General features: G+C 39.8%; 1 protein-coding gene across 1 annotated transcript in view; it reads left to right on the top strand.

Moving 5' to 3' along the window:
* Positions 1–16,090, top strand: part of TP53I3 (tumor protein p53 inducible protein 3) — a 196,837-nt gene that overhangs the window by 113,640 nt on the left and 67,107 nt on the right. The window contains exon 3 of the mRNA XM_044062759.1: positions 4,407–4,619. Coding sequence (XP_043918694.1) covers positions 4,407–4,619 — 213 coding nt within the window. The remainder of the gene's footprint in view (positions 1–4,406; positions 4,620–16,090) is intronic.

Below are 16,090 nucleotides of genomic sequence, written 5' to 3'. Positions count from 1 at the left end.
CCAATCTTAACTGCATGTATTGATAATTAGTTTTTGACATGATCCTTCAGCATTGTAGTTTACTTCAGGATCCTAAAACAATCAAGGCCTCATTTCAGTGATAGATTATCAATAATGGCTTGCATCTAACAATAGTCTTTCATCTAGTAAATCAATTTCCTTTTTCATGAGATAAAATTTTGTTCCATGAACTACCACATAGGCAGCCATCTACTTAACACCGAATGTGTGATAAGAGACCTTGGGACCCAGGTGGACAGTAGTCTTTCCTTTGATAGTCACATCGCCACAATAGTCAGGAAGTCCTTCTACATGGCACACCTCATCATAAAAGGCTTCTCATCCAGGAAAAAAGAGGTCATTGTTCCCCTCCATTCGACACTCATTAGACCCATTATAGATCACAACACCCCTTTTGGAACAGGCTACCCATCTATGTCAAGCAAAGTTCTTCATTAGCACTCTTCAAGAAAAATCTTGATGAGTGGATGGGAAATAGAAAATACACCCCGGGGATCACTTCTATGTCTCTGCTCAACAGTGGCACAGGAAAATAACTTTCTTGGGTGGTGTAAGCCAGGGCACCTTGTTGGCTAGGCCTTTGGGCCGATAGCCTAATACCTACCTATGAACCTACCTGTGAACCTATGTTTGAGTCATTGTCACTTACAATAGTTGTAGTTCATAGGCTCATAGGTAGTTACTAGGCTATTGGCCCTAGGGCCTATACAAGCCTAGCCAAAAAGTTACCCTGGCTTTCACCACCCAAGAAAATTATTTTCCTGTGCCCCTGTCAAGCAGAACCACAGAAGTGATCCCCGGGGTGAATTTCCTATTACCCATCCAATCATCAAGATTTTTCTTGAAGAGTGCTAATGAGGAACTCTGTTTGACATTGATAGGTAGTGTGTTCCAGAGTATGGGAAGTCTCTGGGACAGGAATCTATCCCTCCAGCATGTTCTGTTTATTGTGGTGACAAGGTTTAGGTCCCTAGAGCGTGTAGCTTGGTGGGATTGGGATTTCTTTAAGTGGAGCATGTCCAACAGCTCTGGATTTGACATAGCTTTGTATGTTAGGCAGAGATCGCCTCTGAGTAGGCAATATGCGATGTAAAGCTGGAGTTTTTTGAGACGGTCTGCGTAAGGCATCTGTTTGAGGCAGTAATCCTCTTTGTGAGGTATTTTTGCAGCCTTTCCAGTTGTTGTAGATGTCTTGTGAGGTGCATACCAAAAGGGACTTTGTACTCTATAATGGGTCTAATGCGTGATGAGTAGAGGGGAACAATGACCTCTTTTTTTCTGGATGAGAAACCTTTTGTGATGAGGTGTGCCACTTAGAAGGATTTCCTGACCACTGTGGCGATGTGATTATCAAAGGAGAGACTACTGTCCACCTGTGTCCCAAGGTCTCTTATCACACTTTCGGTGTTAAGTAGACTGCTGCCTATGTGTGGTAGTTCATGGGTACAGAGTTTTTACCAAAGGGGATGACAATGCACTTTTTGGCATTGAGCTTGAGACCATGGGTTTGATACCAGGCATCTGTCTCAGTGAGGCCCTTTTGTAGGATGTCCACATCATTAGGAGTTTTGATTATGGCTCCTAGTTTGCAGTCATCTGTGAATTTAGTTAGCCAAAGACCTTCTGTATTAGCCTGTACTTCAGAGAAGTAGATACCAAACAGGAGAGGACCCAGGACTGAACCCTGTGGTACTCCACTTGTCACTGGTCTGAAGTCTGATTTGGAGTCTGCTACTCTCACAGTGTGGGTTCTGTCAGCAAGCCAGTTAGTGCTGTCAAAAGGAAAAAAAATCTGCTGCAGCATCCAGCAACAGTTTTTTATAAAACTTCTACTGATTGTTCACCGGATTAAATAAAAAAATGGATATATTTTGTCTATTCTGAATGGATCTACATACTATATAACTGGCTGAATGTAAACTCCCTGATCCTGTCTTGCCAAGCCTACGAGTTCCAAAAAGTGTTTTGCATTTATCAGCTCTGGTGTGAGATTGTAGCCGTGTGAGACGTTTTTACCTTTACAGGGAGCTCTCCTTTGTATTGTCATGGACTTAGTATATTTAGGAGGAATGTGGAAGCAAAGCCCCCTTCCACACAGGGTCAATAAACATTTGCAAGTAAGATCACGTGTATTTTTTTTTTTGAGGTTGACTTGACTGATTTACTGTCAGCAGGATCTGATTTGGGTTCTCCTAGTAAATCCCCTACAAAATGAAGAATCAGAGGTCCTGCCCAGGATTCAGAAAACACTATTGAACAACTACAAATAATTAAAATGCACAGATAAAAGTGTAACATTTAACAAAACAGATGTAGACAGAATGTTTTAATGAACCATAATTCAGTTGGCTGATGATATTAAAATAGCTAATAACAGCATTAATTAACTTTATCATTATCTATACCTCTTATAATATCTTATGGAAATACTTTTAATCAGTCCCATCCTCCAGTAGTATCCAGTGACAGCTGTCATTCAGCTTGTCACTGCAGCAGTTTATCGATGACATTATCTCCCAGTTCATTATTATGTATGGCCTGTGAAATATGAAGCCTAAAATTAACTTGGTGATCTGCCTGCACAGTATGTTTGGTTAAGCATCATTAATATTTTTATTGTCAATATAATGAACATTTTCTAACATCCTGGCTTACAATATTAAACAGTTGTCACTAGGCACATAAGCAATATGCTTACTTCGGCAGTCATCATACATCCAATGTTTATAAATCTTTATAAATTTGTGATTCTCTGGTGCAGGGACCCCATTCGTGTGAAGCAGAGTTCCTCCCTAATCCAATTCAAAGGTAACTTGGACAACTGGATGGGGAACAAGAAATTCATCCCTGGTTTGGGAAGTATGTCTCCAATGGACACAGACAGCCTGTAAATGGTTCATCTACCAGGCCCCTGCTTACACTTATCAAGGATACCAGAACTTGCCAGAGATTTGGGATGCAGGCTAGGTTTAAAAAGGCCCTTGTGGTCATTAGCCTAATATACAGATATGAACCTTTCCATTTTCTGAATATCAAAAACTGTCATTTTTTAAACAAACTTGTAGTTGCTTCATATAAAACATCCTACAATAATTCTTTGACATGAAAACCATTGTCTGTCAACTCATTTATTAAGATTTTCTTTTAAGTTAGCCCATCTTATAAAGACATCTAAGTTGACTCACTGCATATTTAGCCAGCTTTTCATTTCACTGTAAGATGTCCCAGCTATGTTTAATGACATCATCAGTCGGCAGATACACAGGTCTCTGAGTTTTTCTGCTGTATGTATAGATCCACCCAGCAGTATGGCACCTTTTTTGCATTTCAGCCTCCCAACAAGCAGCTGTCAGTACTTAGTTTACATTACCTGTGTTTCACTGCATGGCAATGTGGCAGATTCAGTGAGCATTCTGAAATACCTGTTTATACTGTGGGTATGATAAGAGATGAGAGTCCCAATGTTACTTCAAAGCCAGATCTGAACCTTTGCTTTGATCAGTATTTTTTCCCTGCCTGCAGGGTCTGGTTGCTTTATAACTGCATGAATGCGGCATATTGGGAGTACCAGACCTTACTGAATCACAACTGGCTAAACACAACTTGAGGAAGCATAACATCCTGAAAGTGAATCACAGGAAAATTACATAAAAAAATCAGAAATTTTGAAAAGGGTTTGGTCTTGAACCCCCCCCCCTCCAAATTGGGAGGATGTACCCCAAACAAGTGCCATTGGGAGGAGTTACCCCATATAAGTACCTACTTATACATGACTGCTAAACAAATATACTTCCCAGGTAGAGGAAATATTAATGCTCACAGCAAATTTCAGCAAAGCTGAATATTTCCTTTACTCTGAGGTAACATTTTCCTCTTAGAATATTTTTAAGTAAGGAACATTATGTATGCTGGATGTGGGACACTTTTCACATTGTAAAAATTCTGATATTTTTAATGTAGTTTATTGCATTTATACACATCAGTCCATTTTCAGGATATTGTTGTGGTTAAGTTGCACTCAAGCACTTGTGATTCAACCAGGTTTTCTGCAATGTACCTAGTTAAGGATATTTATGCAAAAAAAGACATAAAGCACAAAAACATGCAAATGTAGTTTCTCCTACAATGTTTTGTAATGTAATGCATTCTGTAGTGAATTAAGATTTTTTTAGACTTTGTGGAAGTCATTCAGAATTCACTTAATGTATTTTGTATGTGGGGCAACTGCCTTGACTGTGCAGATTTTAGCAGTATAACATCTGTGAATGACCATCTTTTTACCTTTTTTACCTGCCCTCTAATAAATGTATGTGTTCATGGAACAACTGGTTGGCTGTATAACAGGCAGGAGTTTAATGAGAATATGACATTTTTTTTTTATCTAGGGAGAGTACAGAAGGGTGAAACCGTGCTGATCCATGCAGGAGCAAGTGGTGTTGGTACAGCGGCTATTCAGCTGGCTCGCTTGGCAGGAGCTGTTCCTATAGTAACAGCAGGAACCCCAGAGAAACTGCAAATGGCATCAAAACTTGGAGCAGCTGCTGGATTCAACTACAAAGAAGAAGATTTTTCTAGACACGTCATAGATTTTACAGGAGGTAGCTGGAAAAATGCATGCACCTTAATAGTTTGCCTCAGTGTTTTCCTAGTTTAAAATTGACATGCATGCATACTGTTTACATGCTTTTCAGATTATAGTACAGTAGATGAATATTGTCAGACCAATGTACATATATTCCAGAGTACATCAGTTTATTGTAGCAAACACTATATGAAGCAAAATACTTGTCAGATGTTTTTATCTTCAAAGAAAATTATGATATTTAAAGGCATGCAATAAAATGTAACCAGTGATTTTGTAAGTGTGTACATGAAATAATGGCATAATTAAGAACCCACCTATCTTGACCCATTTAAGCAGTACTTAAACTTCTTGCTACTTCAAACTGGAGCAGAAGAAAATTTAAGCCATGTGGTTGAACCCTGTTCAATGAGGATGGGTGTGACTAATTGCTTCTGTTGGTGAGCCTGCCATTTTGCTATGCTATGATTTAGCAAAGGCACGATCTTAACCCATTTAGTCAGACTTGATTTTTTAACTTGACAGATGGTATTTATTATGAAGTTTTGTCAACAACATTATCAGGAAAATGTATTAATTTACCAACATTTCCTACTTATTTTATGGGTTAAGCAGAGGCTGAATGTTCTTTCTCAATAGTATATGAACTGCTCTGGCAGAAAAAGAAATTCTAGCAGTATTAGGGGATTTACATCTGTCTTTTACTTGTTGGAATAATTTATGTACAATGAAGATAATTGCTGTTAAGAGGCACTCTGCCCAGAATGCTTTGATCCACTAATCTTAATGAAAATTATACTTTCAGAAAGTATATTAATCTCCTATTCTCGGATTCTCCACTGGTTACCCTAAATGATTCTTAATGGTTTCCAATTAATTTCAGTCATATATTCACAGACAGAGCAATGTGCTATCACCCCCACACTTAGGTTATTTAAGACAGAAAAGGTGTATCACCTATTAATTAAGGTCAAGTTGGAGGACTCCCCTGAGGAGGACCATTTCCATCCTCATGTTCATTTCTTTAGCAGATGATAATCATTTTAATTCTAGATGCTTATCCTATTAATGGTTCATTTATTGAGATGGTTATCTTATAAATGTGAAGGATGGTCCTTCACACAGCTGACCTACACATTCTATAGAGAGCTAGGCATATCTCCATACTTGGGCAACTGGAGAACATTCTTAATAGGATAGTATTCTTAACTCACAAATTTCTTAGAACAACATAGTCTGCTGTTTGGGTGGCAGGTTTAATTATGTGTCTCTTACAATCAACAATCTAATGTGTAATCAATTTATTTGTTTTTGTGTTTAAAGACTGAGATTGTGGAATTTCATAGAATTCACTTTTCTTCAAGGTACAATGACTTTGGAGTTAACAGTTTAAAGAAGAAACAGTGAGTTTTGATTGCCGTTCTTTTATTGCAGTTTCTATGTATATCTATATATATATATATATATATATATATATATATATATATATATATATATATATATATATCTATAGTGGTCACAGTTCTCAGTACTGATCATTTATGTATCAAACTTCAGTCATGCAGCCTTTTGGTCTTCCACCTGGTTCAACACATATACACACAATCATTATCAGAGTCTTCCGCCTTATTTTCTTATTGGTATAGCTAATCATAGGATCATAGGAGGTTACTAGGCTAATGGCCCTGGGACCCTTAGAAGCCTATTAAACTTAAACCGTTGTTCCCAAGAGTGTGCATTTAAAGCAGACATTAAAATCAGCCCCTATAACCCCTGTCCAAGAGGGACACAGGTGGAACCCTCGGGGGAGAATTTGTGGTTACCCATCCAGTCTTCCAAATTGCATTTAAATAGATTCAATGAGGGGCTCTGTTTAACATGAATTGGAAGCCTGTTCCAAAGGTGAGGCAATGTCTGGAGACAAATCTATCCCTCCCTGTGACTGGAAACTGGTCCAGAGCTTGTAATCCATAACTGCTTTAGGCACCTTGAACCTTGCAGGTATTAGTATCCCTAAGTTAAAGGGGTATTACAGCCAAAGAAGGTTGTGTTATTTTAATATTTTTCTTCAAATTGTGTCAAAACAATAAAAGCTTGCATTAAACTGTGCATAATGAGAAATGAGTAGGATGACTGTAATGAGTCGAAGAATCACACTGAGTAGCATTGCTTCCCTGCCTTTAAAATTCTAACACATCTCTGCATTGAAGAATAAATCAATATTGTCAGTATACGGGAAAGCCTAAGCCATGTGAGATGACTCTCAAGAAGTGCACCGTCATAACTTCATTAAATCTGATCTGCATCACTTGACTAAATCCATTTTGGAAAACGTTTATTTCCACCAAATATACTATGAGGTCATTAATTATGCTGGGACCCTGGTATCATTAATGCTATTGTAGACCTTGTGGCTCTATTAATTTTGCTGTAGGCTCGTTGACTCTGCTAATTCTGTTAGGGCCCCATTTGTCTATACACTGCAAGAGCAGTTTATATTTCATACCACACTGGATCTGCCTGTAGTGTGAAATAATTACATAGTTTCATAGTTTGATAAATTTTAATCATGATACTCATTGCATGATATTTAAATAAAATAATTTGATGCAACTACTCAACCAGTTCTCCACTGATGTAACAACATCAATAGCTTATGCCCCATACAAAGCTAGCACTGCAGGGGGCACCATCCTCATTTCTTTTCCCTGCTTTGAAAGTTTGGGTTGCTTGCCCACGGTTTCCATATGCAATTAGATAGCCAGTTATTTTAGACTATTTCCAGTTAATTAGCATCTTAAAGTGACTTTCCCTGGGATTCCTAAAGGTTACCACTAAATGTACACTTTCTGTATTCAAGAACATCCCTACCACATTGTTTGTGCTTTCAAAAGGATAAACTAAGTGTACACTTAGTGTTAACCTTTATGAATCCCAGGGTTTGTTTTGTGCAGAAAAAAATATAATTGTACATCATTTAAAAATAGATTTTATTAGAAATGAGATAGATAGATAATGTTTGTGTTACACAAACCTATCAACCTCTTAGAGCAAGAAATATGGACAAAGCCATACATAATGGGGGAACAAAAGCCCCAAAATAGGGACAATTTTTAAATATTGCTCTTACAAACTTAAAAGGTTGATAGGACAACAGGTTTTGCTTTAACATACATTTTCTGAAGGGTATAAAGTCTGAAACTCAAATGTCTGCTACGATTTTCTGACTTAAAAAAACACAGTTTTATGAGAAATATACCAAATATATGGGGCAAAAATCTGAACATTCTGCAAAAGTCTATACAGTTGAGAGGTAGACAAACTGCACATAAAGCTTACAGTCCAAATGTCTTTTTGTGATTGAACTCTTTTCCTGACAGTGATGTTTGTGAATACTAAGAAATTTAATAAATCTTCAAAAAATAAATATATACAATGGCTGAAAACTTTAAATGCATTGTTGCTATAGAAAAAAAAAACTAAGTCTAAGGGGAAAATCTGTAAAAGAAACAAACCCGAGGAGAAGTCAGATTGTATATGTTCATGAGTGGCAAGCAGGCTAAAGAAATACAAAAAAAAAATTACAGCAAAGAAGTGGAAAAGGAGAGAGAGAGATAAGGACTCCATTCACAACTGATTAAAATGGAAGCGACATTCACAGGTGGGGAAGGAATCTTGGCTAGACTCAATTTAGAGAAAGAAAGAAAAATGAAGTTATTATCACTGTTAATGCAGCCCAAGGGACCTACGCAACAAATTAAAAAAATATCTGTATCTATAGATATATCTGTATGTGTTTATGTATGTGTACCAGGGGACCTACACAACAAATTAAAAAATATCTGTATATATAGTTATATCTGTATGTGTGTATGTATGTGCATGAATGTGTAAATTATAGGGTGTTTTATTTAAATAACCCCAAACAGCATTGCTTAAAGAAAAAAGAAATGCAGAATAAAAGACTAATCTGATTTACCACTAAATCAGTTACCATTAAAGTGGTTGGTGCATAACGAATGCAATGTGATAAGAAAGGCCTTTTTTGATACATAAACTATTGCAAGTATCAATAATAGTGCAGTTACCAATGCTGGATCAATGCCATTTTGCAGAATACTTCCAAATGGTGAAGGGAAAAGCCCAGGCCCAAGCCTAGTACCCATCAGTGATGCTGGTCCAGAGCATCCCAAACCAAATAAGTCTTCTCAGATGAAGCTAACCCACATGACATATGCAGATCTCCTATATTATCTTCAGCAGCAGCAACAATATCATCTAACTAGAAAAAAATAGAAAAAGGGTATTTTTCTCCCCTCATATTTTCCTCAGAGAAGGAAGAACTGTATATGAAATACTGAATCCCATTAGGAAGACACACTAATTGTAATGACTAACATTCCCTTTTATAGTCCCTTAAGAGGATATTACTGATGCCAGGGAATCTTCTTGGGCTAGGCTTATATAGGCTCCAGGGCCGTTAGCCTAGTACACACCTATGAACCTATGAAAAATAATAAAACCAATAAAGAAATATTACAGCTTGGGATTGAGGAAGTATCTTCTTCAGGGAAGGTCTAAATTGTAATATTTGTTTTTACCCACCTTGTGTTTTCTTCTTTGCCCAGACAGATTTTCCATCAGCTGTCCTATTCTCCTCTGTGAGGAGAAATGCTGGTCTCATGTCTTCCTTTCAATGTACCTATGTAAGTGCAGAAGACACACACACACACACACACACACACACACACACACACACACACACACACACACACACACACACACACACACACACACACGCACAGATCAAACACTAACATACTGTTTCTTCAGTTCTTCTCACCTTCAGTTGAATTTGATTATGATATGGTGCTTATAGCCTTCAAGAAGGTTAAAGCAATTATGTTATGGGACTTGAGGATATTTCTGGAATGTTTATTTAATTATTGAAAGATTCACTTTTGAATTACTTACAATGTTGTTTAACAACCTTCTAGAACAAAGTTTTGTTCCTACCTCGTGGAACTTAGCTAATTTTATCCCGCTTCAAAAGGGTGGGTATTAAACAAACTGGTATATTACTGACTAGTTAGTCTGATGTCTATTTTTTTGAAAATGCTTTGAAAGGTGCATTCTTCTAAGTCTTGAAAGAGTTTTATGAAGCGCATGTGGGCACTATTTAGTCTGTCTGACTTTGTGAACCTGTAAACAAGGCCCTTGATGTAGGTATAAGTGTTGCTGTCGTTTATTAAGATCTCACAATGGCATTTGATAGTCCCCTTCCCAGTGTCATCATTACTAAAGGGTAAGCAGATTCAATAGATTAAGACATGGCTGATAAAAAAGAGCAAAGAGGTCATGCTTTAGATCAACACTCAGATTGCTGAACTGTTTTATCAGGAGTTTCACCGAGTTCTGTCTTGGATCCCATCTTACTTAACTTAGTTTTTCACATTTTCAAACAATCAGGAAACACTGGTTGTCAAAATATGCAGATGACACTAAAATTGGAACTTTCATCTCTAAGCAAGATAATATTTTGTCCCTTAAGAGTTATCTTAATGAAGTCAGTTTGGTCTAAAGCTCATGAACTTTACTTTAATACAACTAAATGCAAAATTACACCTTTTGAGGCCACATGTATACTGAATTATGTGCTGTTGGCTATAGTTAATATTTTCATGGACCAGGGTGCTATTGTTCATAAGAACGAGGATTTTAAATATAAAGCAGAATCTGTAAAAAATAGGGATTACAAGTCACTAGCATGATTTATATTACATCTAAGTAATCTAAAATCTTGACTAAGATGTATCTAACTGATATTAGACCAATAGTAAAAAAAAAAAAAAAAAAACTCCCTTTTTGCATACACAAATGACAACTGTGTTAGAAAGTGCTCAGAAGAAATTTATCAAATGCATTACCGTTTGCAGTAATATGACATATCAGAAACGTTTACAGTTACTTTTTCTCTATTCAGTAACCTACAGACATTTAACAGGCAGACTTTGCTTTACCTTCAAGACACTTCAAGGGTGTTACTGAAGTTAGAGCTACAGGTTAATAGCTTCCATCAGAGAAACAAGATGTTCTTTGTGTTTCACTGTTGCAGTCATCCCTGCCAGGGTAGCCCTCGGCCGGCCCCAATACCAGAGACTTAGTATTTCTGCATCAGTTGCTGTCGCTTGAGGACTGACATCAAGTTGTCAGTGGTATAAAGTAAGGCAGCCGATGCCATTACATCAGTCTTTCTTGACGTGGAGCCCAAAGCAGAAGTAGTTTGCATGAGTGCCGGTCGGCCGCTACCTAAGTTTTCATTTCCGAATTGAAGTCGAAGTCTTCTAAAGCTAAGTACCCCATTGAAGATTCTTTTTTTCTTGCACAGGCCCCGGTGGGTTAATGGATAAGGCACTGCCTCCTAATCCAGGGATTGTGGGTTCGAGTCCCATCTGGGGTGATATAATCTTCCTCTTTGCCTCCCACACCAACCATCAGCTCAGCAAATTCTGCACCAGGGAGCATCACTGCATGGCTTGGAAAGGGGATGCTCTGTCCTTCCCCTGGGTCAACCTCTCAGTCTATGCCTTTCCTTCCCTGCCTCTCATCCCCAGGGTATTACTCAAAATAAGGGAGGAAAAAACAAGGACCATTCTTATAGCTCCAGACTGGCCATGACAGCACTGCTACTCCTTGTTTCGCAGCCTGTCCCCCCTGCCTCCATGGCATCCTCCTCAGATTCCAAGCCTCCTAACCCAGAGGGAAGAGGAATTCATGCATCGCCAATTGCAAACACTCAATTTGGCAGCTTGGCTTATTCCCTAACCCCAAACCAATCTGCCATCCTCAGTAAACAGGTTCTGGATGTTATCTGTGAGGCCAGACACCCTAGCACCAGGACGTCTTATGCAGATAAATGGAAAAGGTTCTGCACCTGGATCCAGGCTAAGGGGGCCACTATGGCACAGCCCTCCATCCCTCTCATCCTGGAATACTTAGTTGACCTACTACACAGTGGTCTCTCTTTCTCCTCTATAAAAATTCATGCCTCTGCTATTTCTGCTCATTTTCCCACTAAGCAGCCTGTTTTCTCACACCCTATGATCAAACAGTTCTTCAGAAGGGCTAGCAACATGAGGCCCCCCCAGAAGGGCACCAACACCAGCTTGGGGACCTTAACTTTGTCTTGGAAAAGCTCACCCTGCCTCTTTTCATACCAGCTTCTTCTGCAGAGCTAAAATTTCTCTCCTGGAAGACAGCCTTCCTTCTGGCCATCACTTCAGCCATAAGAGTCTCTGAGCTGCAAGTACTCATGGCTGTGGAACCCTTCATCATCTTCCATGCAGACCAGGTATCCCTCAGAACTAACCCATCCTTCATGCCCAAGGTGGTGTCCAGTGTGGCTCTCAACCAATCCATTCATTTGCCCACCTTCTTTCCTAATCACAAGAACAAGGGGGAAAGGATTCTTCACCATCTAGATGTGCACAGACAGCTCAGATACTACTAAATCCTTCAGAAAGTCTGAACAATTGCTGGTTAGCTTTGCTACAGGGGCAGAAGGCAAAGCCATCTCAGAGCAAACCATTTCCAAATGGATAGCACACTGCATCCATTTCTGTGGGTCTAATATCAGATGATCGAAAGCTTACAAGTCGGAAGCTCACAACTTTGAACTGCAAACCTCGAAAGCTGACAACATCGAACATGCAAAAAATACTAACTACCCCAAAAAAAATGCTATATGCAGGGGCAAGCACCCCTGTACCCCCCACACCCCCGCTACTTAAATATACCAACTCCTAGATTGCAGTATAGTGCAGTAAAGGGAAATCTTCCCTTCCCGAACTCTATGGCGATCTCCGTTCTGCAGTTTGATGTTATCAGCTTTCGGGGTTTGAAGTTTGAAGTTGTGAGCTTCGGACTTATCAGCCTTTGATCATCATCTTCTTTCGGCTGTTCCCATTAGGGGTCACCACAGCAGATCATCTGTTTCCATTTCTTCCTGTCCTCTGCATCTTGCTCTGTCACAACAACCACCTGCATGTCCTCTCTCACCACATCCATAAACCTTATCTTAGGCCTTCCTCTTTTCCTGTTACCTGGTAGCTTCATCCTTAGCTTCTTTTTCCCAATATACTCAGCATCCCTCCTCAGCACATGTCTAAACCAACGTAATCTTGCCTCTCTGGCTTTGTCTCCAAACCTTCCAACCTGGGCTGACCCTCTAATATACTTATTCCTAATCCTGTTCACCCTCGTCACACCCAGTGCAAATCTTAACATCTTTAACTCTGCCACATCCAGCTCAAACTCCTGCCTTTTTGTCAATGCCACAGTCTCCAACCCATATAACATAGCTGGTCTCACTACCCTCTTGTAGACCTTCCCTTTCACTCTTACTGGTACTCGTCTGTCACAAATCACTCCTGACACTCTTCTTCACCCACTCCATCCTGCCTGTACTCTCTTCTTCACCTCTCTTCCACATTCACCGTTACTCTGAACTATCGATCCCAAGTACTTAAACTCATCCATCTTCACCACCTCTACTCCTTGCATCCTCACCATTCTTCTATCCTCCCTCTCATTCACACACATATATTCTGTCTTAGTCCTGCTGACCTTCATTCCTCTTCTCTCTAGAGCATATCTCCATCTCTCCAGGGTCTCCTCCACCTGTTCCCTACGCTCACTACAGATCACAATGTCATCTGCAAACATCATAGTCCATGGGGACTCCTGTCTGATCTCATCTGTCAACCTGTCCATCACCATTGCAATTAAGAAAGGGCTCAGAGCTGATCCTTGATGTAACCCCACCTCCACCTTAAAAGCATCCATCACTCCCACCGCAGACCTCACCGCTGTCACACTACCCTCGTACATATCCTGTACCACTCTTACATACTCCTCTGACACTCCTGACTTCCTCATACAATACCACAACTCCTCTCTAGGCACCCTGTCATATGCTTTCTCTAAGTCTACAAAAACACAATGCAACTCCTTCTGACCTTCTCTGTACTTCTCCATCAACACTCTCAGGGCAAACATCACATTTGTAGTGCTCTTTCCTGGCATGAAACCATACTGCTGATCACTAATCATCACATCCCTTCATAACCTAGCTTCCACTACTCTTTCCCATAACTTCATGCTGTGACTAATCAATTTAATCCCTCTGTAGTTACTACAGCTCTGCACATCACCCTTATTCTTAAAAATCCTTACTTCCACCTTGCAAATCCATTGTACTTCATGATTCACTATCCCCACATCATCCAACCTTCTCTCCCTCTCATTCTCTTCATTCATCAACCCCTCAGAGTACTCTTTCCATCTCCTCAACACACTCTCCTCGCTTGTGAGTATGTTTCCCTCATTATCCTTTATCACCTTTACCTGCTGCACATCTTTCCTAGCTCGGTCCCTCTGTCTAGCCAATTGGTACATGTCCTTTTTTCCCTCCATAGTGTCCTCAATGTTCCAATATAAATCCATTTCTGCTACAAACAGCATGGTAAGCCTCCCCCCAAGGGAATCAGGACACACTCCACCAGGGCAGCCTCCACCTCTGCAGCTTTCCTCAGAGGAGTCCTCACCAGGGTCATCCTGGAGGCTGCCACCTGGACATATGTTCATACTTTTACCAAGCATTACCACCTGCCTCTCTTCTCCAAATCCAGGGCAGGGTTTGCCTCTGCAGTCTTGCAGGGCATCCTGGACAGCCCCTAGCTTCCTTAACTGCCTCCACCCATTTCCTCAGCTTTGGGAATCTACCCAAATGTAATGACTGCAACAGTGAAACATGAAGAACATAGTACAGTTCTGTACACTTAACATAAATGTAGATGTTCAAGTATATTCAGTGTTGTGGTCCTGGTTTCCTCTCCATCCATCCCCCTTTTTTCTCTTTCTCCTCTTGTTACTATTCTTTCTTGTTGTTCTCCTTTCCTTACAAGGGACATATTGGTATTTATTTTCCACAGGTGGGGTTCGTCCACCAGAACCTGGCCTCTACTTTGGGGGCTCCTGACAGGTTAGGGCAAGAAAAACTGATGTAATAGCATTGACTGCCTTACTTTATACCACTGATGACCTGACGTCAGTCCTCAAGCGACAGCAACCGATGCAGAAATACTAAGTCTCTGGTATTCGGGCTGGCCGAGGGCTACCCTGGCAGGGATAACCCAAATGTGATGACTGCAACAGTGTATACACTTGAACATCTACATTTATGGTAAGTGTACACAACTGTACTTTCTTGTTTGTAACTGGCATCTTCAGAACTGCTAAAAGAAGTGTTTTATTTCTTTTTCATTGGCTTCTACTGGGGGTAAACTTTCAAAGGATATTAGGCACTCCTAGATCATTTTTGCCTTTCAAAAGTCCTTAGTTAACTGGGTAGGTTCCTTAGTCTTTACACATTGAGTTGTGGAGTTTGTGTCTCAAAGGCTTTTGTGCCCAACACAAGATACAATAAACTCCGAACATGTCTCAGTATTGCAGGTCTCATAATCACTCCAGACTAATTCTGTATGTGTAGCTCCCTAGGTAAGTGATCATTTTTTGACAGGTTTTGAATAAGTTTTACTTATTTATTTATTTAAGTTGGTTAACCAGGATAGTGGGCTGATCCATTGTGGAATCATTTCATCACAGCCTGGGAGTTACAACAGGGTATAGAGATGTTATACTATATTATACAGAAAGGGGAAGCAAATATAATGTAAGGTTTTTAATGAGAATGCAATAAAGTAGCATATTCAAGACATAGAGCTTGACGTGGCAGAGTTGAAGATGTTAAGATTTGCACTGGGTGTGATGAGGATGGACAGGATTAGGAATAAATATATTAGAGGGTCAGCCCAGGTTGGAAGGTTTGGAGACAAAGCCAGAGAGGCAAGATTACGTTGGTTTGGACATGTGCTGAAGAGGGATGCAGAGTATATTGGGAAAAAGATGTTAAGGATGAAGCTGCCAGGTAACAGGAAAAGAGGAAGGCCTAAGATACGGTTTATGGATGTGGTGAGAGAGAACATGCAGGTGGTTGGTGTGACAGAGCAAGATGCAGAGGAAAGGAAGAAATGGAAACAGTTGATCTGCTGTGGCGACCCCTAATGGGAGCAGCTGAAAGAAGAATAAGAAGATTCAAGACAACAATATAATAGCATACTGTTTAAGTCTAATGGTACATAAGAAAACTTTCACACTTTGCAGCCTCTGGTGTGATATAAGTATAAATATGCATTTAGTGAAAACCTGGTTGGCCTAGGTGAGACAAACTTGAAAGGCCTGGAACACATAATAATTAGCTACTACTCAGAAGCAAAGATAACTTCCAGACTTACTGGCTATCTTTAAGTGAAGGTAGGCATCAAATTGTGCATACAGTTTCAATCTGTCAAGCAGAGAAGGTTGGTTTGCACTGTGACCATGTGAAACGTTTTCCTGAGAATAAGAATACTTAAGCCTCATACATCT

Source organism: Protopterus annectens, chromosome 2.part1 (genome assembly GCF_019279795.1).
Source record: "Protopterus annectens isolate FY-2018-M chromosome 2.part1, PAN1.0, whole genome shotgun sequence".
Lineage (NCBI taxonomy): Eukaryota > Metazoa > Chordata > Ceratodontiformes > Protopteridae > Protopterus > Protopterus annectens.
The sequence above is the reverse complement of the archived record's forward strand: the minus strand, read 5'-3'. Positions and strand labels throughout refer to the sequence as shown.